The 24,863-nt window shown below is 40.5% G+C and overlaps 1 protein-coding gene across 5 annotated transcripts in view; it reads left to right on the plus strand.

Moving 5' to 3' along the window:
• Positions 1-24,863, plus strand: part of SOX5 (SRY-box transcription factor 5) — a 493,077-nt gene that overhangs the window by 454,996 nt on the left and 13,218 nt on the right. For 3 of the 5 annotated variants that reach the window (XM_074144406.1, XM_074144408.1, XM_074144409.1), the window contains 2 exons: positions 4,338-4,515; positions 9,414-9,559. In XM_074144406.1, the coding sequence (XP_074000507.1) occupies positions 4,338-4,515; positions 9,414-9,559 (324 nt within the window). Of the gene's footprint in view, positions 1-4,337; positions 4,516-9,386; positions 9,560-24,863 lie in introns of all 5 variants that reach the window. The other 2 variants (XM_074144405.1, XM_074144407.1) reach the window with 1 other exon arrangement.

Genomic DNA, 24,863 nt, shown 5'->3' on the forward strand with positions numbered 1-24,863 from the left:
TGTGACCAAATCCTTTCCTTTTCTTTCTCTTTCATTTTTTCTTCCCATATTAATAAGCACTTTGTGTTTACTGAGCATTTTACCTTTTCATAGGACCATACAAACCATATAAAAGCAGTGTGATGCACACTTCACTCACCAGCAGTATTTCTGTTTAAATGTTGCATGTCAGGCACTTACATTTGGAGATTTCCAGTATCCGGAGCTTAAATACGAAAGCTCAAAGTTACACAAATCTAGTTTGAGTGAAGCTACAAAATACAGCTCTTGAATATTTGGTTTACCCCCCAAATTCTGGTGTAGATGAAGGGTTCTTCTTTCGTCCCTTGTATGTTTAGAGATCAGCTGGGAAAAAAGTCTAGAGCAAATCAAGCATTTTAAGTTCCCCGAGCTCCAAAGTCTTGATTAATGACAGTCTTCCAATCCTGGGAAGCAAACCACCAGCTCTCCCTAAAACAGTGGCTATTCTGACATTAGTGTGAGACAGGGGATGGGAACCTCTTTTGCTGTGGGTACTTCATTTTATTAGCCCTCCTATGTGTGTGTTCGCTTATGCTTTATTCTCTACATTTTGTGTGTGTGTTTTGTTTTGTTAGACAAATGTGCTACTTTAAAGGAAACATTTCATAACCCTTGATCAAAATCATATTATACTTTCATCACATCTGTGTTTATAATATTACAAGCCTTTTGGGTCTTAACATCCTCTGGTGTAAGCATTAATCGTTTTGGCTGATATATAAATAAATGTTTGACTTTGTTTAACAAACTCTTTAAAAATACTGACTTGAAAAAAAAAACACCACCTTATCAATGGCATCTTAGAATAACTGCATGTTAAAAAAGGCAGGGACCAATCAATACTGGCCTTTCTCTGATAAAAACTAAGTACAGGGAATAGGTCTAGCTTCTGTGATCCCACTGTATAAAATAGAATCTCCCGGCTGTTGAAAGATACCGTCTACCTGGAGTGAACATGCTACATCTATGCTTTGCTTTTCATTACTCGTATTTGCCCTAGCTGTCATGCTGCAGTTACACAGAGCCTTATATATCTGAGAGTTGAAGCCTGCTAATCTATAATATGACAGAATGTTAGCTGGGAGATTTTAATGGTTAAAAATAAAGGTAGGCCAACACCTAATTCCTCTCATGGTTCCACAGGCGCAAATCAATAGTGAAGACAGTCCAGTGCTTGATTTAAACTGCAAGAGCAGAGAATTTTGAATTTATGTCTGCAAATAGGAAGAAGAGTAAAATGGCTCACTGAGTATAGGAGTGAAGATCCTAACAGTCATCTTCACACTTAACACAATTGTATATTATTACCTGTCTCCCAGATATTTTTTAGACTCCCATGGAATAAATCAGTGTAGTTCCACTGTGGTAAAGGAAATGACTTAAATTATTATCAACTCATGATCCAACATGGGATTTCTAAACTCTCTGACTGATTTTTTAATGTATTTGACTTCCAGTGAGGATTTGAGAATGCTCTTTGAAATAATAGAAGTAAAAATGTTGTGAGACCGAACAGTGAAGTAATATCATTTTCTAAATACATATAATAGCTGAAAATTGTTTACTTATCCTCCTTTATGAGAACCAAGCTTCTGTGACCTCCGATTAATTTACCATTAGCCTGAACACACAATGAAAGTGAATGAAGGGGCAATTTGGAATGACATTTATCAGCTCTGGAACTGTCGACTTCTATTATTTCCACAAGGCCTTATACTTCTTGGCTCTAGAGAAGGCTGTGCTGACTTGAATGAAGAAAAGCATTCTTACTACCAAGAATAGTTACAGTGCAGACAGCTTCATTGCCGGATGCCTACGATGGAAAAAAACACCTCCCCCATTTCTAACTTGCATTAAATGAGACCAAACCCACTGTTCTATAGTGGCCTTACACAAGACCTTGCCTTCACACCAGGCTAAAAAGGGGGAACAAAAGGACTGAGGAAAGGGAGAAGGAGCAAGAGAAGGGAAGGAAGTAAACTTTATAGGGACAGGATAGCTGAAGGATTGAGTCAAAAGGAAGAGACTGAGAAAAACCTTTTAGCACGAGGATGCAGGTTGGAATCCTGAGTTTGCAGGAAGCGAGAGCCATTCCCATCAGGGACTGGTTGCTGCTCCCTATGAACTGAAGAGCTGCTCTGGGTCAGATTTCCAGTGGCCAGAGAACACACTATTGTAGCTTTTGCTACAATATCTGGAACTAATCAGCCCCTTTTGTTGAGACTTACAACAGAGGTCAAGAGTTGAATATACATGGAAACTAACCCCTCTTGGATTGAGTTGGAACAAGAATGTGGGCAGGTTTGCATTGCTTCTGGTACTGTCTCATCGAAATAGATGACTTTGCTCTTCAGGGATCCTTGTCTGGCACAGGGTCGCTGTGTTTGGTTGGTTCATTGGCTGGTTTGTACTTACATTTTTATGCAACAAAATCAGTACTGGTTTTACAACATTACAGTTGCACTGTTGTGAGACTTTTTTTTCTTTTAAATTGAAATCAGTGGAACAGCAGAGCAAGTTCACTTCCATTTGACTAGTAGATTAATCTATTTTATTCTAATATAGATGGATTTGTATTTCTGTAAAGTAACAAATACCTTCTGAAAATGTCAAATGCTGGTTGAACTGGGTGACATTTTTAACCCCAAGGCCTAAGTCTTCTAAAAGACTAACGGAACTCTGCCTTCTAGGTGCCTAAGTCAATTCTGAGAATACAGAATATGGGCTCCTAAGTCAATTTTATGCATTGATTTTATGCACAAGTTGCATCTAGGATGGCTTAAATACCACTGACAGCTTTGTCCATGATGTCCTCGATATGTTTGTCTGCTAAGCTTTAATTTATTTTTAGCTGTAACTATTACAAAAGCGTAGAAATAATCAAATATACAAAAGTGGTTTGCTCAGAGCTTGCTTCTTTAAGGTAATGGAAAAGTTATATGACAGTGTTTTGCAGAATTGTCCTGTGTTTGGAGATGTACATCTATATCATACTTCCACAAGCGATAGGCAACTATAAAATTCCTTCTCTACTGCAGTACACCACCCCCTGTGGAAAAGAATCAGTAGTATATGATAGTAGTTATAGATACCTTAGTGGTAACAGTAAAACACTCAAACATTATGAGTCTAATTCCAGTCAGTTTTGCATTGCTGTAAGTCAGGAATAATTCTGTAACTGTGAGTGTACTTAGGGAGATCAGAATCAGCTTCTTCAGTGCCTAGAGCCAAACCCCAGTTGTGTGATTTAACAGTTCCAGTAGCTAGAGGATGGCTTTCCTAAGTCTCAGTGTGAGAGGAAAGCTAAGCTAATATGTGATGGTTGGATCTAATACCATATCCATTAGTTCTGGTTATTAAAAAGTCAGTTAAAATCACTTCCAAAATATCCCCTTGATGAAAAGCTTTTTCTCCTTTCCCTGTTTTTTTTTTCCTCTTATTGTATTTTATGTTGGTCAAACAAAAATACATGACTTAGAATTTTAATATGTTTTATAGCACTGTCTGTTACTCTGTGTAATCAAGCCAGGTTTAGGAATAATTCCAGTTACCCTGCAAAAAAGTCACCCAATTTTTCTGTTTTCATATAATAATAATGACTGAAATCTTGAAGTCCAGCTCCACAGAATATGAAAAAAATCTAGAGACTTATGCAGAATTATCCAGGTTATTGTATCAAATTTTGTGGAAAGAAAGGGCAGGTTCTTCCTGCTCTCTTGTTGTGGTAGAAGAGTAGTATTTATTTCCTATGACATTTTTGTGCTTGCAATTCCAAGCATGGGAAGTTCAGAAGAAAGCACAAGTTAAATAAACAAAACAAAAAACAAACAACCAAACCCCCCCCACCCCCCCACCCCCCCCCAAAAAAAATGAAAACCCATTCATTCAAATGCATTTGCCCAATTTGCATTGCAGTGGTTGAATTTTACTTGAAAATTCTCTTCAGTTCTTTTTTAATTTATCCATATCAAGTTTAAAATAAAGTAACAATAAAATATAAGTGTAAAAGTGCTCTTTATTTTCATCATAGAAGGGTATATTTTGTTGATGTGAACCATTTTTTTCAGGGGGAATTCTTACATACAAAGTACAAATGGAGGATGTTCTCTGATCATGTCATGCTAATTTTCCAGTTTATCAGTCATCTCGGTTCCAAACTGGAATGACAAGATGGTATCACATTTGATCTTAATATATATCATACAACCTTTCCAGTTTAGAAGTTCATATGAGCTGAAAACAACTGTCTTTGCTTGGACGGTGTTGTGCCAACAGCAGTTTTTTAATAACGTTCTTTTCTCTTCTGCTTGTTGTAGGATGAAGTAGCCCAGCCTCTGAACCTTTCAGCCAAGCCCAAGACATCTGATGGCAAGTCTCCCACATCACCCACCTCTCCTCATATGCCAACTCTGAGAATAAATAGTGGGACCAGTTCACTAAAATCCTCTGTGCCAGCAACATTAGCTAGTCCTTCGGCCAGGGCTAACACAATAGGTAAGCTCAGTTTCATTTGTCCCTCCTCATAACAATTAATAGGTGTTATCAGCAAATGGGCATTTATCAGCCAGTTGCCAGACAGTGGTCTGTGAGCTGTCATGGGTTGACATTTGTTGATGTCAGTGAAGAAACTCCCAGAATCTTATGATTTCAGGAGGAGTATGTTAACTTTTACAGACTCGGAAACCAAAAGCCTGTGTTATTTCAGATACTGCTTTATCAATAACAGCTAATAAATGCTGTTTGTTTAGTGGCACACATTAAAGACAGTGACCTGTCTAGTGGCAGTCATTAAGGACACATGATATTCTACTATGCTGTCTAAAAGTGATGTAGAAACTTAAAAAAAATTTCCTTTCAGTTAAAAGTCTACATATGCAAATACATCTTTGCAAAATGACAGGTTTATTCCTTAGTCCGCTAAAAAGCTGCATGGAGCATTATTTTATCTTGGTCTAATAAACAACACAATCACCAGGTTCATTCAAAAAACCAAATTTAATGTTGTATCTTGCAAAAAGTCTTGACTGGCTGTTTTTAACATTCTTCCAAAAAATAGAGTTAATTCTTCCTCCTGTCAAAATTACCTCTTTGCCTAAAGACCATCTAAATAATAACAGTCCTAGTGGTGATTTTACAAGTCTGATGCGTTAAAGGGACTGTTCTTTGTGCGTGTAAGTAAAATGTGTACGCACCCCATTCCTCATCCTTCTAACTGAAACATTTTATTCCATGAAGTGGTTGAGCATAACCTGAATTAAGATTTCAGGATGTAAATCAAGCTCTCGTTGGGAAATTAAGTGAGGTAGGTTGTTGTACCTTTGCTACCATGTGTCTTGTTGCTACTAAAACATCTGCTGCTGGCCACTTTCAGAGATGGCACAAACAAAAGAAACCATGGGTCAAACACATCAGAAGCTGTTTCTGTGATATCTCAGTGCTATGTAGTAAAAATTTCTTGTGTCTCTATGGGTCTCTCCCAAATCTCTGTAGTCCATATTCTACCCACATAGATACCAGGAAGACCCATAGTTACGTCCAAAGATAAAACAGATCTAGCTCTCCCACTCTGTTACCTTCCCATTTGCATACATTTATTATTGTTAATGTTGATGAGTTACATATATCAGAGAATTTGCTTCTACATCCTGTAGAAAAGAAAATAATTTTATTTGGTATGACGTGTGGCAATTGTATAAATATTGTGTAAATATCACATTGTTAATTGTTTATGTATTATTAATAGCCCTAAATTGTTTAACTTTGGTAGGTACTAATGTATTTCACCTTTAATTTGCTTGGCTCTACCGCTCTCCATGTACAATGCATCAAGTTTCAGTTTTTTCACTTGAAATTTTTTGTCCTCAATAGACTGAGCATCACATTTAGATGTGGAGTTAAGCATCTGACCTGCATCAGTGGCAGGATGTCTCTTGTTCTCTCCTCTTCAATCTTCTTTCCCTACACACCTGATATTTTTCATAGGTTTGAGACCCCTGCAATTTACTTCTTTTAACAAAATGCAGATTTTGAAATGCTGTACCTGTAGTGAGTGATAATGTAATTGGATAAAAGCTGTGAGGATGAATGGAGCTTTAAAGGTCACTCTTGTAAGAAGAATTAATGTGTAATACCATTAATAAACCATGGAAAACTGTGGAGCAAAAGATAACATACTTAAGTTATTGTTAATGACATAGAGTTCACTGCTGTATATCTCTCAGCTACAAATATAGAAAGTGACTTTTTGAGGTTGCCGAGCAGTATCACTGCGCATACTGTATATATAAGATAAGCAGTCTTCAACTGTGGTGCAGGAGCTGGACAGACATAGCCTACTTCTAACAAAGGTCTATCCTTTAATGGAGGACTAGAAGAATGAAAGGCTTGTGAACACCCTGCAGAGTTTTCCTGCTAACTGCTAGGTCAACCAAAGTTACAGCAAGTAAAACTCATTACCATGTTGAAACCATTTGGCTATCTTAAAAAAGCGAGCACGCAATTTCAAGTCACCATCCAGTAGGGGCTACACCACAAAAAATTTTGATAACATTTTTAGGAAAGGGACTAAGGTCCCTAAAAATGGTAGAGAAACGGGATTACTTTTTTATCTTGAGAGGTGAATCCCTCTACAAAAAGTCACTGGGAAACATGCCGTCATTTGCCACAGTTACTTCCACCATTTGAATGATGGGAGCTGTCAATGCAAGACACAAGTTGTCGGTCCTAGGTGTGCACAGCCCACCTTGCTGGGATGTGGCTGAGCCGTCTCTTTTCACTGCCACTAACTTCAAATTAAAACCATTCTCTGAAAGCTGTTCTTCAGGCTGCTTGGTTCCCGTGGCATGGAGAAATGCTCATGTATTGTTCAGTTGTCTCTGGAGGATGTAAACTTACAGCCTCCTATGAATAAGAGTCTAGCTGCACTCGGGCATACAGCTATGTAGTCCTTTTCTAGAGCTATCCTTATCGTGTATAAATTATGCTACAGACTGAGCAGTCACAAGTGTCGTGGCTTCGTGTATGACTTTAAATCCAAGCATTTCTTTTTGGGAACAGGCATATGTCCGTGTACTAAAAACAGAAACAACTTTTCTCTGCCCTTTGCCATTGTCTTCGACATCTCTATGCTAGTTTGGCAATCCTTGTAACTGAGTGCATTTTATGTAATGCAGTTCCCCTCTCTGTCAATAATTCACCACCTACCCTAAACAACAATAATTTACATTCAACTCACTTCTATATTAATCATTTCCCTGCACACCAGCATCTTGGCAGCTACTGAAAAACATAAGGAGTGCTTGCTTTTATTCACTGTCATGTGCCAAACTGTCTCAAAGATAGCAGTATTCAGGAAAAGCCAAATAGTCTGGAGAAGGGCATGAATTCCAGTTCCTAGGCAAATTCGGCTGGATTACAGATTGAAAGTATTATACCTAGCCTAATCAAGAGCACAACCAACACTAATACTACTGTTTGTTTGCTTGTTTGTTTGCTTCCCTTTCAATTTATTCTGACTACACGCAAGCTTGATCAGTAACAGATGCGAAGTGGGGAAGAAACCAAGCAAGTTGGAAAAATGGGAAAAATGGAGATTTAAAAAAAAAAATCAGCTGGTAGCACTGTGCTGGTGCAGGTCATATCCTTCCTTGTGCTGGGAAAGCTGGAATTACTGGAATTCCATTGGCTGGGAATTACTGAACTGGGTCATTTGATAAAAGCAATGTGGATCAAGTTATTTCATATAAAACTCTTAGAGCTCCCGGGTATTTTGCCAAAAGCAAACTTTTAGTACAATTAACAACAGTCAAACCGCACAAAAACTTTTCTTTCTAGTTGTTGTGCACCAAGGCAGACGGGAATACCCGTCCCGTTCTGTCTGCAGTCTAAAAAAACAACAATAAAAACCCAAACCAAACTAAAATCCTGACAGCAGCACAGCACTGAACTAATCTGACATCAGCTTCTTCCCCTGAAATGTTTTAAGCAGCAAGACAATGTCCTACGTTTTTTGGCAATCAGCGGATCAGATAGAAGAGTCTAGCAATACAACAAGGATGTGTAATCTGACATGATTAGACAAGGCTCTTTAGGAACAGAACATTCATAATTGAGACAAAGAAAGAGTATTAATAACACTTTCCTAACACGGCAGTTAGCCATTTTATATTTCCTTTCTTTAATCTTAGTGTTTTTCAACAAATCATGGGATTTAATAGCGTGTTTTGGCAGATTAGAGGATTTATGGCCCAGATGTTTTTTGTTCTAAAAATGGATTAGGGTGTAAAGTTTGCTGGAATCCATGGAACATGTTGAGGCAAGCCGGTCATTTTGTGTGTGATTAGTGCCTGCCTTCTGTCTCACAGTCCCTCCATCTGTCACAATTCACCAATGGATCTGGTTAGATTTAGCCTCATGTCACAAACAGAAGTCCCTTTTCTGGGCAATTTCATATTACAGATTCATTTTATGCCGTTTTTATGCCCTAGTTAAAAGACAGGAAGAAGTGTGTGCGTGCACGCGGGTGTGGGGATGTGGCGAGGGGGAGGGAGATTGATAGATATTAGCCTCTCCTTTAATGTTTGAAAAATAGACTGGGGCTTGGAGTCTCCCATCAGTATTCTATTCTACAAATCACATGCAGATCATAATAAGTATAATCTACAGTACGCTAAAGGAAAAAAATGACAAAGTGTCACATTTAAAATTAAATAGTATTAGCTGTGCCGGTGATGCTTGTAACATTTTAAAAGGAAATAATTCAGTGACTACTAAGGCTAAGCCCTAGGCTGTGAATTTGCAGCAAAACAGTGGACATTTGACCTACTATTAGCAGCATGAATAGGAGTGGGAATGTAGGTCTGTGTAGCTGTGGTTTCTTATACATTTCTGAATGACAGGTGGTGGTGGGGAGCATTCAGTGGATGAGGTTTCTCTTCCCAGTCATTATGCATTTCATATCTATAGCAAACCACCGCCACCTGTGGTTTATTTTAATGTATTCACAAGTTTTAAGAAGGGGAAGAATGAAATGGTCTATTTTTAAGAGTTTGGGATTGCTGGTGTGATCAAAGCCTCCCCTAACTCTTATCCGGTTACATCCTGGTGCATACAAACCACGGGGCTAACCTCTGCAGTGTCAGGGAAATATTGAAACTAATGGGCTCAAATATCAGGACAATGATTTTGGCACTGAGGTTTCTCATGCTTTTTATCCAGGTGGCTCTGTCATAACAAGAACAGAATTACAAAGCACGGATGGGTTTCTGGGCTTTACCTTTTAACTTTTTCTCATTAATAATGATAAACTGTTGGTGCATTTCATCGATGAAAGCTAAAGTGTTTTCTTGTAACTTTCTCTTTTTAAGATATCCTTTCTTCTATCACGTCGTCAGGTTATTTAAATGACCATGATGCTGTTACCAAGGCAATCCAGGAGGCCCGACAGATGAAGGAGCAACTTCGGAGGGAACAGCAGGTGCTGGATGGGAAGGTGGCTGTTGTGAATAGCCTGGGTCTCAATAACTGCAGGACAGAAAAGGTGAGTTTCCAAGACTCCTTTTGCAAAGGATCAGAAATTGCATTTGGCCCTCCCTACAGATACATAGGTTCTTGCTCCTCTTTTTCCATCCTTTTTCTTGCTCTATTTTCTTCTTCCCCATTTTTAATCAGAATAGTTGCTTCTTTCAAAAAAAGTGAAAATTAAAATGAAAGCCACAACCAAAAGATGACACGAGAGAGAGACCTGGAGGCCCTGGGGGGAGAGTGGGGAGGAGGCAGAGATAGTCAAAGCCCTCATGAGAACTTTGGAAGCCACTAATTCTCTGTTCCAGCCTGTCAACGTGCATTATGAGAAGGTGGTCTTGGAAATCTCTGGGTCTAAGTGGAAATCTTGCTTTATGGAAATGCTTACGTGTGTTTGTGAGATGAGCTGGATTTGAAAATACTCAAGCTTCTTTAGGAACATAAGCTTTGCTGATACTCAGGCTCAGCTTCTGGGTATTTAGCCTTGTGAGGTTGTCATAGATGGTATTTTGTGACCATTGCAATGTAGCACTGTCATGTCACGTTAGATGACTTAACAAAATTGAAAAAATGGAGAATTGACAACACAAACCGCACCAAATATTTGCAGTGAAACTTAGAGGCAGCAGAACATATGGGCCTTACCACCTTCTGCTTTTGGACTGGCCTGTGAAGCCGTGCTACAACAAAATATCGACAAATTGAATATTCTCTAGAAAAATTCGTATGTACTGTAACCGTCCTGTATGTCAAAGAGGTTGTGATTTGCTGCTTTTCTCTGGAAATACCTGATGTCTCTCTATGCATTGCCCTGGCTTATGGAGGATAAATAGACCTGCCAGTCCTTGCTGCCACATTTATAGCGAGCTGTCCTTATAATACTGCCACCTAAGATACATATCCAGACTCTTGTGTGCGTCTCAACTTCATATGCTTAGCAAGACTTTTTCCTCAGTTCCTCTCTTCCCCTGCAATATTCTCTGAGGTGATACAGCCTTCACTGTGCAGTACAACGAAGATGACCGTTGTTGCATTTGGTGTAAACTGAATTTTATTGAAACGGCTTCTAGTGACTTTTCACTGTAAGTCCTTGTGTGAATCACTGAGATAGGCTGATAAATAGAATGAATAAAAATGATCAGCTATTTAGCAGAAACTTGAAAGTCAGTCATCCTAGGAAGCTTGTGAGTCAAACAATATTGTCCAAAATGAGCAGATTGCTAATTTGGATAGCTTTCCATTTTCCCTGTTTCTAGATGGAGTTTGATCAATAAGCTGTGAGAAGCCAGCAGTCTGGGTAATGAATGTTAAATGTACATGTGAGTCTCTCACTACTGTACTTTTTTCATCAGCCTATCCTGGGTGTAAGTGATGTAGAAATGACTCCAATTTCATGCACTTTCTTGAGAGGAAGGGGAAGGAAAAAAGAGGTCAGTGTAATAGGTATCTGGCAGTACATACAATCTCTCTTAGAAGAATAAGAGCGCTGGTATGGGGAGAGAGAAAGAAAGAGAGGGATGGAGCATGTTTACGGCATTTCACATAGAAGAATACCAGAAGGGAAAAGGGAAAAGCAGAGTGTCAGATATAAGAAGAAGTGATCACAAGCACAAAGGAATTTATATTCAAATATTTAAGCATTCTTGAAAGGATGCTCGGAGCAGAAATTTCTTTTCTCTGCTCCCCATGTAGAAATGACTTTAACACTCAGCCAGATGCTAATGCAAAGTGACTCAAGCTATTCCTCGCAAGCATAGCTAAATTGCCGTTATTTGTTAAGCGCATTGAATTCAGCTGTGGATACAGCAGTTGGTTGCATTCAGAAAGCATCTGTACCCTTTTTTTTTCTTTTTCTTTTTTTTTTTTTTTTAATCCTCCAAAGCAGAGACAACTCTACCTATCTCCCCCCTCTCCTCCCTTGTGCTGGCTGGGAATTGTCAAGTGACAACCGACCAAATCCTTTTGGACAGGAAGCCTTCATCCTGAGTTCTATATACTTGCAAAGCAGGCCTTGTGGTTGGATCAGGAAGCCCATTAAAAGCACTTTGATGGTATGGAAATTCATCTTCATGAAGCACCCAGGCCCCTAAGCAGCATGCTGTTTAGCTGTGGTTACAGATCAGTCATTCACATCGGAGGGCAGTAATTGTGCTGACGGCTTGTTCAGCAATGGAAGTACATAAAATAATCCCAGGCCCTCCACCATGGCATTGCGAGTTAATCTTCTTTAATACAGATCAGCTGTTGTTCTAACACATGACTTTATGCTGGCTCTAGTGACTCTGCACAGCCTTTTGATTAAGTAGCAGGAGTGGAACCATCTGCATTCACTTTATTCTGTTACTTTCCTATTGTTGGGATTCTCCTTACCCCTTCTGTTTTCACTTCTCACCCTCAACCCCAGTTGAAGTTTATTTTCCTCTCTAATTCATGCCTCCTGGTGGGCTCGTGGAGGGCAGAGAGGAGTTCTTTTACAAGGTCGCACGAAGAAAAAATTGTTTGCTCAACTGAAAATTTTTCTAAAGCAACCGTAGGTTTGTGGTTTTCAATGCAATAAATGCCAAAACTGTATATGGGTGCACTGATTTATTTTATTTTATTTTATTTTATTTTATTTTATTTTATTTTATTTTATTTTATTTTATTTCTAAAGTGGAGACAGGAAAGGACAGAACCAAGTCTGAGCTTTCCTGGACCATAATGGCACTTGAGTTGCTGGGGTGACCACTTAAGCCACTAAGCAGTAGTTAAGAAGTTGCACTTTTTAACTTGCAGAGTCTCCTCAGCTGTCTCTTGCATTTGACCCAAAAGAGGAAAAACGTAGGTTGTGAAGTTTAGGTACTTGTTCTCATTTCCGATATGTGCTCTAGGCCATCCACTGACTAGCCAGCTGTGGAGTTCAGATCCAAACACCTCAAGTTCTCTAAAGTTTGTGTCTTATCTAGGACTTTAAAGCTTTCTCTCTTATTAAGAGCAAGATTTGAGAGGAAGGCGAATGTCGCCATTTTTAATTAAATTTTATTCTGTTTTTCCTGGTTTTCAAGGGAAAGAAAAAGGGATAGTCAGGAGGGTTGGTAGCGAGAAATAGAGTGTTGCAGTGTTACCACTGGGAGTTTCCCTTCAGAAGCTCAGGGTCCTGCCAGGGGACTTAGAAGCAGCCCCCTGAATTTTTGGGATGATACGTTTGCTTACTGGTTGCTTCCTGACAGGGAGATTTTGAGGTGGGGGATGGAATTAAAAGAGGATTACCTGATGTAGCTGTGTGTCTGCGGTCATATTCATACTTCGAAATGTGCATTATGTCTATAGTTATGTACAGAAGAAAGACTCTCCTTTCTGTAGAGTTATCTCTAATCTTTATAGGCAACAAACACTCATCAGGGGCTGCCCCAAATTTTCCTCCCTTCTTTGCTGCAGTGACTGATGTAGTTATGGAGACCTACGATTCTCTGAGACCTGCTCAGTTTTTTGTTGCATGAATTGTGACGGTGGGCTCTATAGAGTTCTGAACACACGTTAGGCTTTTGATTGGGATTTATCTGCCAGGGGTGGCTGGGCAGGGTGAGGGCTGGAAATCACCTTTGTGAGCCACTTGTTAGAGCTCTTGGGACTTTTCTCCACACGTGTACACGACCCGTTACCTAACTCATGTTCCCAGATGGATCGATCCCTGTGGACAGCCAGACCTGCTAGCTGTAAGGCAGTAGTCAGACAGGAATTTTATGGAATTGGAGAGACGCTGTATAAAAGGAGTCATAAATGAGAAAAGATCTTTTAAAAATGGCTAGGATGATTTGGGTGAGTCACTTCATGGGCATTCAACTTGGACCATCTTGAGGGATTTGATTTTCAGAGGATTACAGTAAAAACTATGAGCATCATGATGAACATGGATTTTACTAAAACCTATTTTAATTGCAAATGCAATAAAACATATTTTTACATTACTTTTCTTGGAAACATTTCCGTGTATAAATGAGAAGTGTGTGTATATGTTTTTCTGGTTTCTTGGAAACCCAGGAGCATAGTTTTATTTGTAATTGTCATCCACAGTTAATTATAGCTTGATATGTACTATACATAAACGATGTTACCTTTTATACATGTAGCTTAGAGTGCAGATTGTCATCTAGTGCAAACACCACAACAGGAAGCACCAGCAAGTGGACTCCGGTCTATTTTTTCGGCCCCAAAATTGCCTGTTCCTCTGCAAAGGAGACATACACAAACAGCACGAGCCAGCATGTGTGTGCATGCACACAAGCCCACAGTGCAGTCTTTCAGCGACACACAGCACAAACACGCACCGAGCTAGCCAGTGATGCTCTGATTGTAGTCAGACTCCCCAGCGTTTGTGTATGTACCCTGGTAACTGTAAAAAAAGGAGAAAGGGGGCACACAAGCAGGTATTTGAGCATGTGTCTGTGTACACTGGTACAAGTGGAGGTACTGGTTTCCAAACGCTGGCACCTGCTGCTAAAGGTGCCAGCAGCTGTGGCAGCCACACAAGGATTTCAGACGTGTGCGGAGGCAGTCACACTCCTAGCACACTCTGAGATGAGAGCATCCAAATACACACACCTCCTCTGATGAAGTGTTGCTTAACCTGTGATACAAGTTCTCCCTGTTATCACTTGGAGTGTGTCCTTTTAAAAGGCTGTGACGTGTACTTGTCTGCTGGGCTGTAACTAAAGAGCTATTTGTAACAATATTTATTCCAGCATTGTAAGCAGGAGCCTATTTATTACTCATGCTTATGGAACACTGGGTTCAGGATGCCTTTCCTCCCATTCCCACCCACCCCTCCTCCCACCATCCTCCCCACTCCCACCCCCACCTCTCCCTCTTCCCCTTAAGAGAGTGCCAAACATGGAATGACAGTGACCAATGTTGACTTAATGTGGATGTTTAATAATGAAAAAAGTGTGTCAGTTCCAGCCTTAGTTACAAATGGCAGTAAGTATATCGGGTGGCAGCCCTGTAATAATTTTACATCCATCATTCCTTCCTGATGCCTCGCTGGCTGCCTGATGGATGGGGAAAGCAGAGTTAACTCTTAAGAAACTGCTGTGATCTGCTGAGCTGAAATGAATTCTGTCCCTGCTCTCCCCTGGGGGAGGAGTGGGATATTAAGAATCTCAAACCCGCAGATCCTGCAGTCTTTGAGAAATAAAACACTGGAGCTCACTTTACTAAAGGCGTAAGGAGGAGCTGGTTTAACACATGGGATTTAAATTTCTCTTGCAGTGGAGAATTTTACTTCCATAATATTTTTTTTTCTTCCCCTAATAGTTAAATTTGAGCCAGGAAGTAGAGAAAAAAATGGAAGAGAGGAGAGCAGGGAAGAGAAGAAAAGAGAAGGGTTGGTAAAACAAGAGTCTGACCCCATTCTTGCTGCAGATGCTGGCAACCCACGGGTCAGACTAGAGTGAGTAAGTTGTAATGACTGAAACTGGGAAGAGTGGGACCTGGTGCAAGCCGGGCTTCCCAAGCAGGAGAAACCCACTGGAAATAAGTCGAGAGATGCAGTACTAACGTCATAAACCAGACCACTTTGTCAGAGTTAAAACCTGCTCATATTCATAATCTCGTAGTATTTTACGGGAAAAATACTTTAGCATTCCCAGTGACTAGCAGAGGCTATATTACCCACTGACATTACATACACACACGCTTATCCCTGCAAGTTCAGCAGACTGCTGATATATACGTCCTGTAATTTGTAGCTCACTCTATTCCTCACTGGCCTGTAAAACACTAGGAAGGATGATCAGTGTAATATTTTTGTTCTCTTCTCACAGTGTGAGCAGAGATCCTTCTGTTTAGAGTAATTATTATACAACGTGAGGGCCAGGGAGTATCTTGCAGACGACGGACTGTTACAGTACCACAACACAAAAGTTAACATATTATCCTAACAACTGTGTGTCCCCTTCTTATTACCCTTTTCCCTACCCTGTTCCTGATTTTGTCTTGCTGAGGTTCTTGGCCAGCAGAAATTCTTGTATGCGGGTTGCAGTCCTCTTTGTTAATGCTATCAACACAGAGCAGACAGTTTTCAAAAAGGCATGACAAGGCGGCGAGCAGGTATTATGTCACCACCCATCCATCACCCCGTATGTCAGCCTTTCAGTAAGTCCAGTCAGCAGGCTCAACAGGATCTCTCGTCTTCAAGGAGTCTTCTATTCATCGGGGCTACTGTATCCATTGTCATTTCTCCTGAAACTTTTCTCAAATTTAATTAAAAACACATGTCAAGTTTGCACGCTGCAAAGATCAAGATTGGTTTTACCCAGCTCTGGTAGCTAAAGATGAAACATTTCGATTTGCTTTAACTGAAAGTTTATTCCTTTTTCCTTTTCCTCCCCCCGCCCCATTTTTTTGCCATTTGCTTTGTGGAGCTTGTGTATATTTATATTTACAGCCTCTGCATTTAATGGCCACATGCCTTATTTTCACAGATGGCCAGTGGAAAACTTCCCCTCCCCCCTTTTCTTTTAGTAAAGCCTGCCTTTGGTTTTGCTACTTTTGTCACAGTGCCACTACTCCCAGTTAGCCTACACATGGGAGGGAGAAATTCTGCAATGAAGATTTTTTTCCTTCCCCCAAAGACTTTAGCTCTTTATTTTAAAATGCACCCCCCCCCCCAATGACCATCATATTTAAATGCCCAGATACACTTTTCGGAGAAAAATTGTGTATGTGTGTGTGTCTTTAGTACCTCATTATGGCAGGGATGCCTGGGCAGGGTTAGCTAATAAAAAACAAAACATGCAGAGGGAGGGACAAATTGTGCCCACGGATGTCTCCCACTGGAGTCAAGGAGAAGAGCAGGCAAAGAGGCAAGGGAAGAACCCTGGATGCTTCCAGGTGCTGCAGTCAGAATGAGAATTAAAGTCTTTGTTCACTCCAAAGGGCAGAGATTGGAAACATTCACAGGCTAGCGTGGATCAGGGAGGACTGCAGCTGTTTATACCTTAGTGGAAATTTTATTAAGCCCAATAAAGATTGACTTCCTCCTGAGAAAAAACATACAATTGATTTGGAGTTCTTGTTATGTCTTTTGAGCTTTTTGAGTCTTTGGGTTTAAGTTCTAGACTGTGCCCTACAGCCACGAGAGCTAATTGCTTCCTGAGATGTTATGATTATTTTTACATAATCACGTCCCTCCGATAGCTAGGGCTTTCAGCACATTCATGGGCAGCAGCGTCAGTGCAGTACCTCTCTTCAGTGTAATAGGAGGCTGATTCTTCTGTGAAGAAGGGGGCTCCTGGGGGATTGGCCTGTCCTGTTCTGCCCATCCTAGTATGCAGGTGTTGTCTTAGCTCTCTATCAAACAGCTGCTAGTACGTTTTGGGGGTGCAGAACTTTACTTTTAATTGTATTGATGCTGATGCTGGGGAGTAGACAAGCTAAGCCTTACTGCATGACTGGGAAAATGGTGTGGTTTCTTTCTTAGGAGACAGCCTAGATAGCATGCCCCTTCGTTAGGGCTGGAAGAAATGTAACAAAGGTACAGCAGCCTTCATAATTTTAATACCTTCTAGGGAAAACCAGAAAAGAATAGTCGATATATCTGTAATGCTGCTGTGCAGTTAAGTCACCCATTGTTTAATAAACAATTGCCAGGAAAGCAGAGACTGTTCTTGCTTTCTCTTTATGTGTGTGTAGACCCTCTTTCCCAGGATATCCTGTGTGGGTTGTGATTTTCACCTTGTTTCATTTTTGGTGTTCCACCTCTCTTCCTCCATTAACCCTTCTTTGCCTTGCTGATCAATTGCAGCAGCTCTTTCTGACTGGCTGTGAAATCCTTCATTAAAATTTACACGGCAGATTTCATCCAGGGATCTCAAAACTCTGCACAATGGTGGGAAAATGTCGTGATCTCCGTCCTGCTTACTTGGGGAAACTGAACAATTCACGCAGAGTCACATAGCGTGTCAGCCCAGGGAGCAGTCTAGATGAGAAAGTGGGTCATGTAACTCTTAACCTATTTGCAATCAGCGGATTACCGCTGGATCTGGTTGAGGTCAATGCCCATGTCTGCACTGTGAAAACTTTTGTAGGAAAGAAGCAGTCTCTCATCATTCTGCTTTGCTTTTGCTTTCCTTTTTATTTCTTCTTTAAAGTAATGGACTGGGCCAGCCCTACCTCCATTTTCATTTAAAGATCCTGACTTACATTGTCTCTTCAAGTTCATAACCAAAAAGGAGGACCTCAGTGCCCTCATTTCCTGTAGAATTGCTACTTCCTATCTGTTTCCAAGTCAAATAATATATTTCAATGAGGTAGTCATTCTTTCACAAATAAAAAATTTTTAAAAAAATCTTGAGGACCTGACAGTTAAGGCTGCCAAGTTATTGAGGATTTTTCTCTTTTACTTCCAGTGGATTCTGTCTTGCCTTTGGTGCTTTGAAAGGTACTGACTTGAGAGCCCTTAGAAACCAAATACCTACGTCCACAATGTATGGCAAAGACAATGACTATAGCAATTTCAGTACATTTCCCTTGTGACTGGGTGGCTGCTCCTGAGAGGAGAGTGGTTAAATGTCTGGGCCTACTTGATCCATCTGATGTTTTCCCCTATAACACCTAATTGGACACCTCTCTACTGAGTCCGTATAGCGCTTCATATAGGTTACAAATCAGAAGCAATGGTTTTCAGACAGTATTGAACCAATCTGGATTTGAATATATACCTTCAACAAAAGATGTGGCTCCTTTACCAAGTGATGGAGCCCCAATTAAGACTGAATGTAATAATCTTGAAAGAAGTACCGTAAAATCAGGAAGAACCACAGATAAAGACTGTTATGTTATTTTCTTACTTGTAATGTTGCTTTTGGGTTCTGTGGGTGGATTGTTCCATGAAAAAGAGATCTCAGATAAGCAAGACTGAAAGAGCTGAGGGGGTGGTGAATGCATTGTTTCTTCATACTAAACTTTGATGCAACAACAACAGCAACAAAAAATCTCCCAAATGATAAATTGCTGTGACATTATAAATAATCTTTCATCTTCTTTGGTGGTCCACAGAGTTTATATAATTGGAAGGCTAAAACCCTTCTTTGTTGTTTCTTCCCTTTTCATTAGTACAGTAGAAGACTATAAAATCGTGCAGCCAGAAGGGGTTTAACAATTACTGAGTCAACATTTGAAAGTCTCACTCTGTTTTATCATTTCATGCATGTGCTTTTTATGGGTTTTACAGCCCTGCAAGCGTTACTTAAGCAAGGTCCATTGTAATGGCGGATCTGTAACTCCTCATTTTTATTTTATTTTGTTTTTCCTAGTAACATGTACCATCAGCAAGAGTCCCAATTCCACACTCTCAAAGAAATTCTAAGATTGAGGTTATAATTTTTACATAAGATTCAGGAGGGCTAGTTTCAGTTCCTAAAACTACAAGCCTTACTAAGGAACCTTTGGCAAGTCACTTAATATGTGACTCGGTTTCCCATCTGGTAAACAGAGTTAATCCCTTTCTTTGTGAAATGTTGTGGCTAAATTCACTGATGAGTGCAAAACACTTGGCCAATGTGATCTGTTACACAGAAAAACCTAAAACCAAATAGAAGATCCCTTGGAAAAGAACCAGAAATTCTCTTACAGCAGTTATAGGTGTAACCTGTTTTGAAGTACCATGGCATTAATATGCAGGAGTAGAGTCTGGACTGCAAATAATTCATCATGTGCAAACCTCTGGGCACCCTCGCACTACTGCCAGTGGTTCCTCTTAAGTTCTTCCAGCTCTTTGTCATCCGTAATGCCTTCCGAGCTCATGTTTTCCACATTTTGAAAGACTGTGGATGAAGATTTTATAACGCAAGCTATTCTGATGTTTATTATTGCAAGAGGCAGAGGAATTGCACAGAAAGATTACTTTCACAAAATCATCACTCCTGTCAGATGTAGGATAAGACTCTTCACCTTTTTGGAGAGCTAAGGAAAATATCATAGTGATGAATGGATAACACCTGGCACCACCAATGTGTCTGATAATTAAAGATGTTTTTCGGTCGTAAACAGAAGTGAACTTTCATTATGGGATCATAGTCTAGCAGCTAATCTGCCTAGTACTTCAAGATTTGGTGCATATTGACCAAGGTACGTATCGGAACGTTTGGTATTTACTGGGGCTTGCTGAGAGAAGACTTCTGCCTCAACAGCACAAAGCACGTTAGATGATGTCACAGGCCCTGCTCAACAATCTGAGATAAAAACAAGCTTATGAGAACTCAATCGATTTGAAAATACCACCTTTAGAGTTTAGATAAGGGAATTTTTCCCACAGAGCAAGATGGTAAATAGCTGGACAAACTGCACGTGGGGGGGGAGGAATAGGACTCTAAAAAGGACAATAACAGGCAACCATCTGTTTCTTGTTACGTATTGAGACTGAAGGGAACAAAGGTAGCAGGCACTCCGTCCGTCAGCGTATTTGTAATTCTTGGGTGCAAGAACTGATGAGTGAGTTTCTCCTTGTGGTCCATATGTAACTGTGTTTGGCTCTCCCCAGCTACTCCCTTTTTTTTTTTTTTTTTTCCTGGCCTTTCAGTTCACTTGGAATAAGAAAAGCAGGAATGTGAAGAGATGTGCCTGAACACTCCTCCTCTGGTGTTCTACACTGGCTGTATCTCTGCAGGCATCAAACTGAGAGGAAAAATATTCACATCAGGGGAAATGGGGGGCAGAGTTAGGGGAGTAGAAAAGTGAAGAGTGGACTGCTTCAGTAAAACTGCTAACCTTGAATTATGCAATCGGAAAAACAGCTCTTGCCAAAATACAATGCTAACGGAGTTCAGAGTACTGTCAGCGTTTGCCAGATACCCTAGCCAAAAGGATGTCTCAAAGAGGGGGAGGAGGGATCCATTGCCATATGCCCGGCATTCACAGTATTCTGGAAGAACTGTGGAGTCCTTCAGGCGTGGAGGTGTGCGCATGGTCTCAGGTGGACCCTGAGCGTTGGTAGCACGATCCAGCACAAGACAGGAGCAGCAAGGTCAGAGGAGGGGAGGGAAATATATCAGAAGGTCTTGATTTCTCAAATCTTCCAAGATTTTGCTTCCTGTTTGTATAGTAGTGGGAGGAGTTTTGACAATCATTATCAGGCTGTTCTACATATGTTTTGACTCTTGTTTTATGTTTCTTCTATGAAAGAGACTGCAACCAAGTTCTTGTCATTTTTAGATCAATGTTTTGTTAAACTATGACAGCTATCCATGACAGAGCGCCAAGTGACTTTTGCAGCTGACCACAAAACTGAGTCTGACTTGTGGTGCTTAGTCATTTTTTATATATTTTTTTCTACATGACACATTCCATGTGTATGTGTTTTTCATTGTTCTTTCTTGTATAATTAGACCATTGCTAGGAGCTGTGGTACAAATCAATCTTCTCCAGCAGATTACTTTCTTTGATTAATAAAGTTTTAGAAACTTCTCATCACATTGTGGCTATTGATGAAACCTCTCTGGTTATGTTTGGACAATTGGACTATTGTGGGATTGATTGCTCTCTACAGTATTATCTTCTCTGGTTTGGCCATTACAATTTTAAATGATCCAGACAACAGAGCTCTCACTGCCCCTACGGAGAGTCTCTCCTACAATCCAGTAGAAATGACCATTAGGATAATTTTTCCCAACCTCTGCTGAAGTTCTTCATAGAGGAAAAAGATGTTTATAAGATGCATTTCAGCCTTCTGGGGCCTGATCTGAAATTCAGAAGAAAAAGAATCACTTCATCTTTAGCAAGAGATCCCTATGTTTCTTCTCCTGCAAGACCGGAGGCATTCCTTACCTTTTGTTTTCACTGCTTTGTGCTGTCTGGTTTTTAGCAGGTGTCAGAGGCAATTCTTTGCACTATTTCCCTGGGTTTGGACCAACCTTGCCTGTTCTCCCCAGGCACTGTATTGGTTCTAGGCTGCAGTTGATGCCACTCATGCATTGCTTATAGAATGAATAGCAGTTGATATCTTTGGGGCATGGGGCAAATCTGAAAGGAAGGGATTATCGCTCTGGTTGTTTTCTTGTAGCTTTAAAAACTTGAAAGCATGTATGATTTCATCAGTTGAACTCTGTTCCCTGTTTCTTTCCCTGCCCGGCAAGCCAATTGGATGTAGAGCTTGATATAATGATAAGTTTGTGCATGGCTCAGTGTAGCATGCAGGAATTTACCACTGCCTTCTGAGTTGTAGTGCTGTATCACAACTATTTTATTAAAGTGTTCTGCTGAGCCCAACATGCATGTACTCCACCTGTTACCACTGGATGGTACCACAGCTTGCTCCTGTTTACACAGCTAATCCAACAGAGCAGAGTGGTGGCAATTTTAGGAAAGTGTAATTTGCTGTTGCATTAAGATAATGATGGTAAATAGATTCTCCCTGTGTATAAACTTGAAACCATTGTGGATCTCTTGTCAGAAGTTCTCAAATAGGTTCTGTGAGAGGAGGCTGGGCTAGCAACGTCAGCAGGTTGGCAGGTTATTTTGGGTCAGGGAAGAAAAGATTTTTTTTTTTCTTTTATTTCTTTGGAGCTTTCATAAATGCTTTCTCCATCAACTGAAGGACTCTGTAGGAAAGGTAAGGAGATGCTTCCATCAAATGAAAAGCAGTAAGTCATCAAGTGAAAGCTTTCAAGCAAAACAACACAGGAATGCTGCTTAGCCCCTTTTGAATATTTTGTAATTGTAAAAGCTTTTCTGTATGTCAGGGTTGGGGAAAATCAGCTGCCGTGTGTTTAATGGGAAGAGCATAAGACAGGAAATCAGAACGCTACTTGCATGTAGACAGGCTTCTGCATCCTGGCAGGGTGTTGCTGATCTCTTTCGGCTCTCCCAATGCAGTTGCAGAGGCTTAGGAAAGAGCAGGCCTTAGACTTATTCTTGCCTGAGCACTTTTTAAACTTAAACGTTTCTAAACATTAACACAGGAACATGCAGCTGGCTGTTTTGACACCCTCTATTTCAAGAGCAGCATTGTGCAGAAGTTCTTTTTAACTGCTACCTTATCATTGCTGAGTGAATTGCATTGTCATTCTCTGTGTTTCAGTAGCAGGCAGTAAATTGTCACGACATTGAAAGGGTGGTCTCCCCACTCACCTGTGTTTCGGCTGGCCAGAGAGATGCCTCCAAGCGCTGGGGCTGAGCAGCATTCAGCTCTGCGACCATGCCCGCGCTCTCTCCCTTCATCCCATGTGGCTGCACCTCAAAATGCAAAACTTTGCCCAAGATGGATAGCAGCAGCGCATCTGTAGGCTTGTTAAGTCAAACTCTGATAAACGAGCGGTACCCAGCGTGCACCTTGCAGGCAGCGTGCAGGAGTATTCGCTGACCTTAAGACTCAATCAGATCATGTCGGCGGAGTGTGGTTCTGAATGTAGCTGCCGCTGACTTCAACAGCTGCGTTTACTGCATAAAGAAAAAGCTGTTAAGCCTGTGCCCTTTGCGCTCTTAGCTCTGTTTCTCTAAGAGGTTTATACATGATTCACGAAAAGTCTGCAACAGAATAACTCCCTTCCCCCCTAATATACCCATCGAGAGGAGATGTTCTTTTATATTCTAGGTTGGTGGCAGCATTTTAAAATGATTTCTGACATAAAAATTTTTCAACTCTATCATTATGCAGTTGACGGTAAATACATTCTTTTTCTGAGGGAAAACTGTTGACTTCCATTATATATCTGAGACCCATTTGGAAGCAATACAAAGTCAACTTATTCCTGATTTTCTGTCTGCCGACAGGCTGCTTTGGAAATGAGAGCTGAGTTAAAACCGGTAGATCAAAGAGTTTGGTAAAGCTAAATGCCTGAATAGTTCAGGTGCTTATTCGAAGCTTCTGCAAGCTCTCTGGATCTGCTATGCCTGGAAGCGTTACAGAAACCTTTTTGCTTGTGCTAGGCTGACTCTGCTGCACGAGTTTTTCCTGCAAAAACTGAGAGGGTAACTCATCTCACGCAGTTTTGTTGGTGATGGGTCTGCTTGCAGCCAGAGCACCAGGAGTGCAAGAGGGATCCAGGATGAAAATGAACGTGAGGAGAAGGAAAGTTAACCTCGCATGCCCTACTCTGTGCGAGTGGACGAAGTTGGCAGATTAGCCTTCTTTCTAACTCTCTCAAGAAAATCTTTGTGAAATGACTTGCAGGAATTTGAACTGTTCTTTGAATTGCAGATGCAGGGACATCACATTGCGGGAAGCGTTTCTGTATTCGCATTGTTTTCTTTTCTGTTTTCTTCTGTAATACAACCCAGTGACATTATTAGGCTACATAGAATAGTTGTAAAGTCTCTGGTTGCCATGTGAAATCTAAAAGTTTTTTTAGTTTGTTGATCTTTTACAGTCATCAGGAGTGGAATAGAGCAACAAAACAGCAATCTTTCTTTCAGAAAGAAGCTCAAAAGAATTTTTTCGACTGGAGCCACTTTATTATCATTCCCTATCATGTCATTTTCTTAGCTTTGCAAAAGGCACAGTGTCTAACATTTTGAAATGTTAGTATTGCTTTCCTGAAAGATTTATTTTTAAACATATGATTGTCAGGAAGATAGAATGTTTATGAGTAAAATTCGTTGGGAAAACAAAAACAGCTGGAAAATGGAACACCTTTGTATTTGTAAAGTCAAACAATTCAGGGGGAAGCGAGGTGTTTTGAAGAGAACATTGGAACTGATGGCCCTGGCATCTTGTTCTGGCAATGTCTTTAGACACCGCTGCAGCCTGACAGATTAATTGGCAGCACGCACAAGCCTGTTGCAATCCAGGGTTCACAGATAGTTCTGACTAGATGAATGACGGACGGGGTGTTAGTAGGGTTGGGCAAAACAGTCTGGACAAGAGCACAAACTGTTGCCCAAGTATCACGCTTAATTCAGCCTGACCCTTTCCCAAGGCCCGAATAAGTTTGAACTACAGGGTTTGGGTTTTTTTTCCCTGTGGGCTACTTCCTAAAATATTGCCTTTCAAAGAAGAAAAAGGGCAAAGTCGCCCATGTCTCTGCACTTTGATTGCAGGCTGGAAATGGAGTAAAACAATAAATACAGTGCGAAAGAGCATGTATGATCTAAACTTCTAGTCCAACTTTGCAGTCCCAGGGACATAGAGAGTTGAAGCATTCTTCAGATGTGCAGCCAATTTTATCATGCCTAACTAATCCAATCTTTTCAACACTATGAAGTTTGCTCATCACTGGCTAATAAGCATGTTTTAAAAAGAACTTGGTAGAGTCTGCAACCATATCCCTTCCAGAAAAAATATTGTTACGTATTCTTAAATACCTGGCTCAGTAAACCATTGTGAATGAGTTGTTATCCAGCTTCCC

This window comes from Numenius arquata, chromosome 2 (genome assembly GCF_964106895.1).
Source record: "Numenius arquata chromosome 2, bNumArq3.hap1.1, whole genome shotgun sequence".
NCBI classification, from domain to species: Eukaryota; Metazoa; Chordata; class Aves; order Charadriiformes; family Scolopacidae; genus Numenius; species Numenius arquata.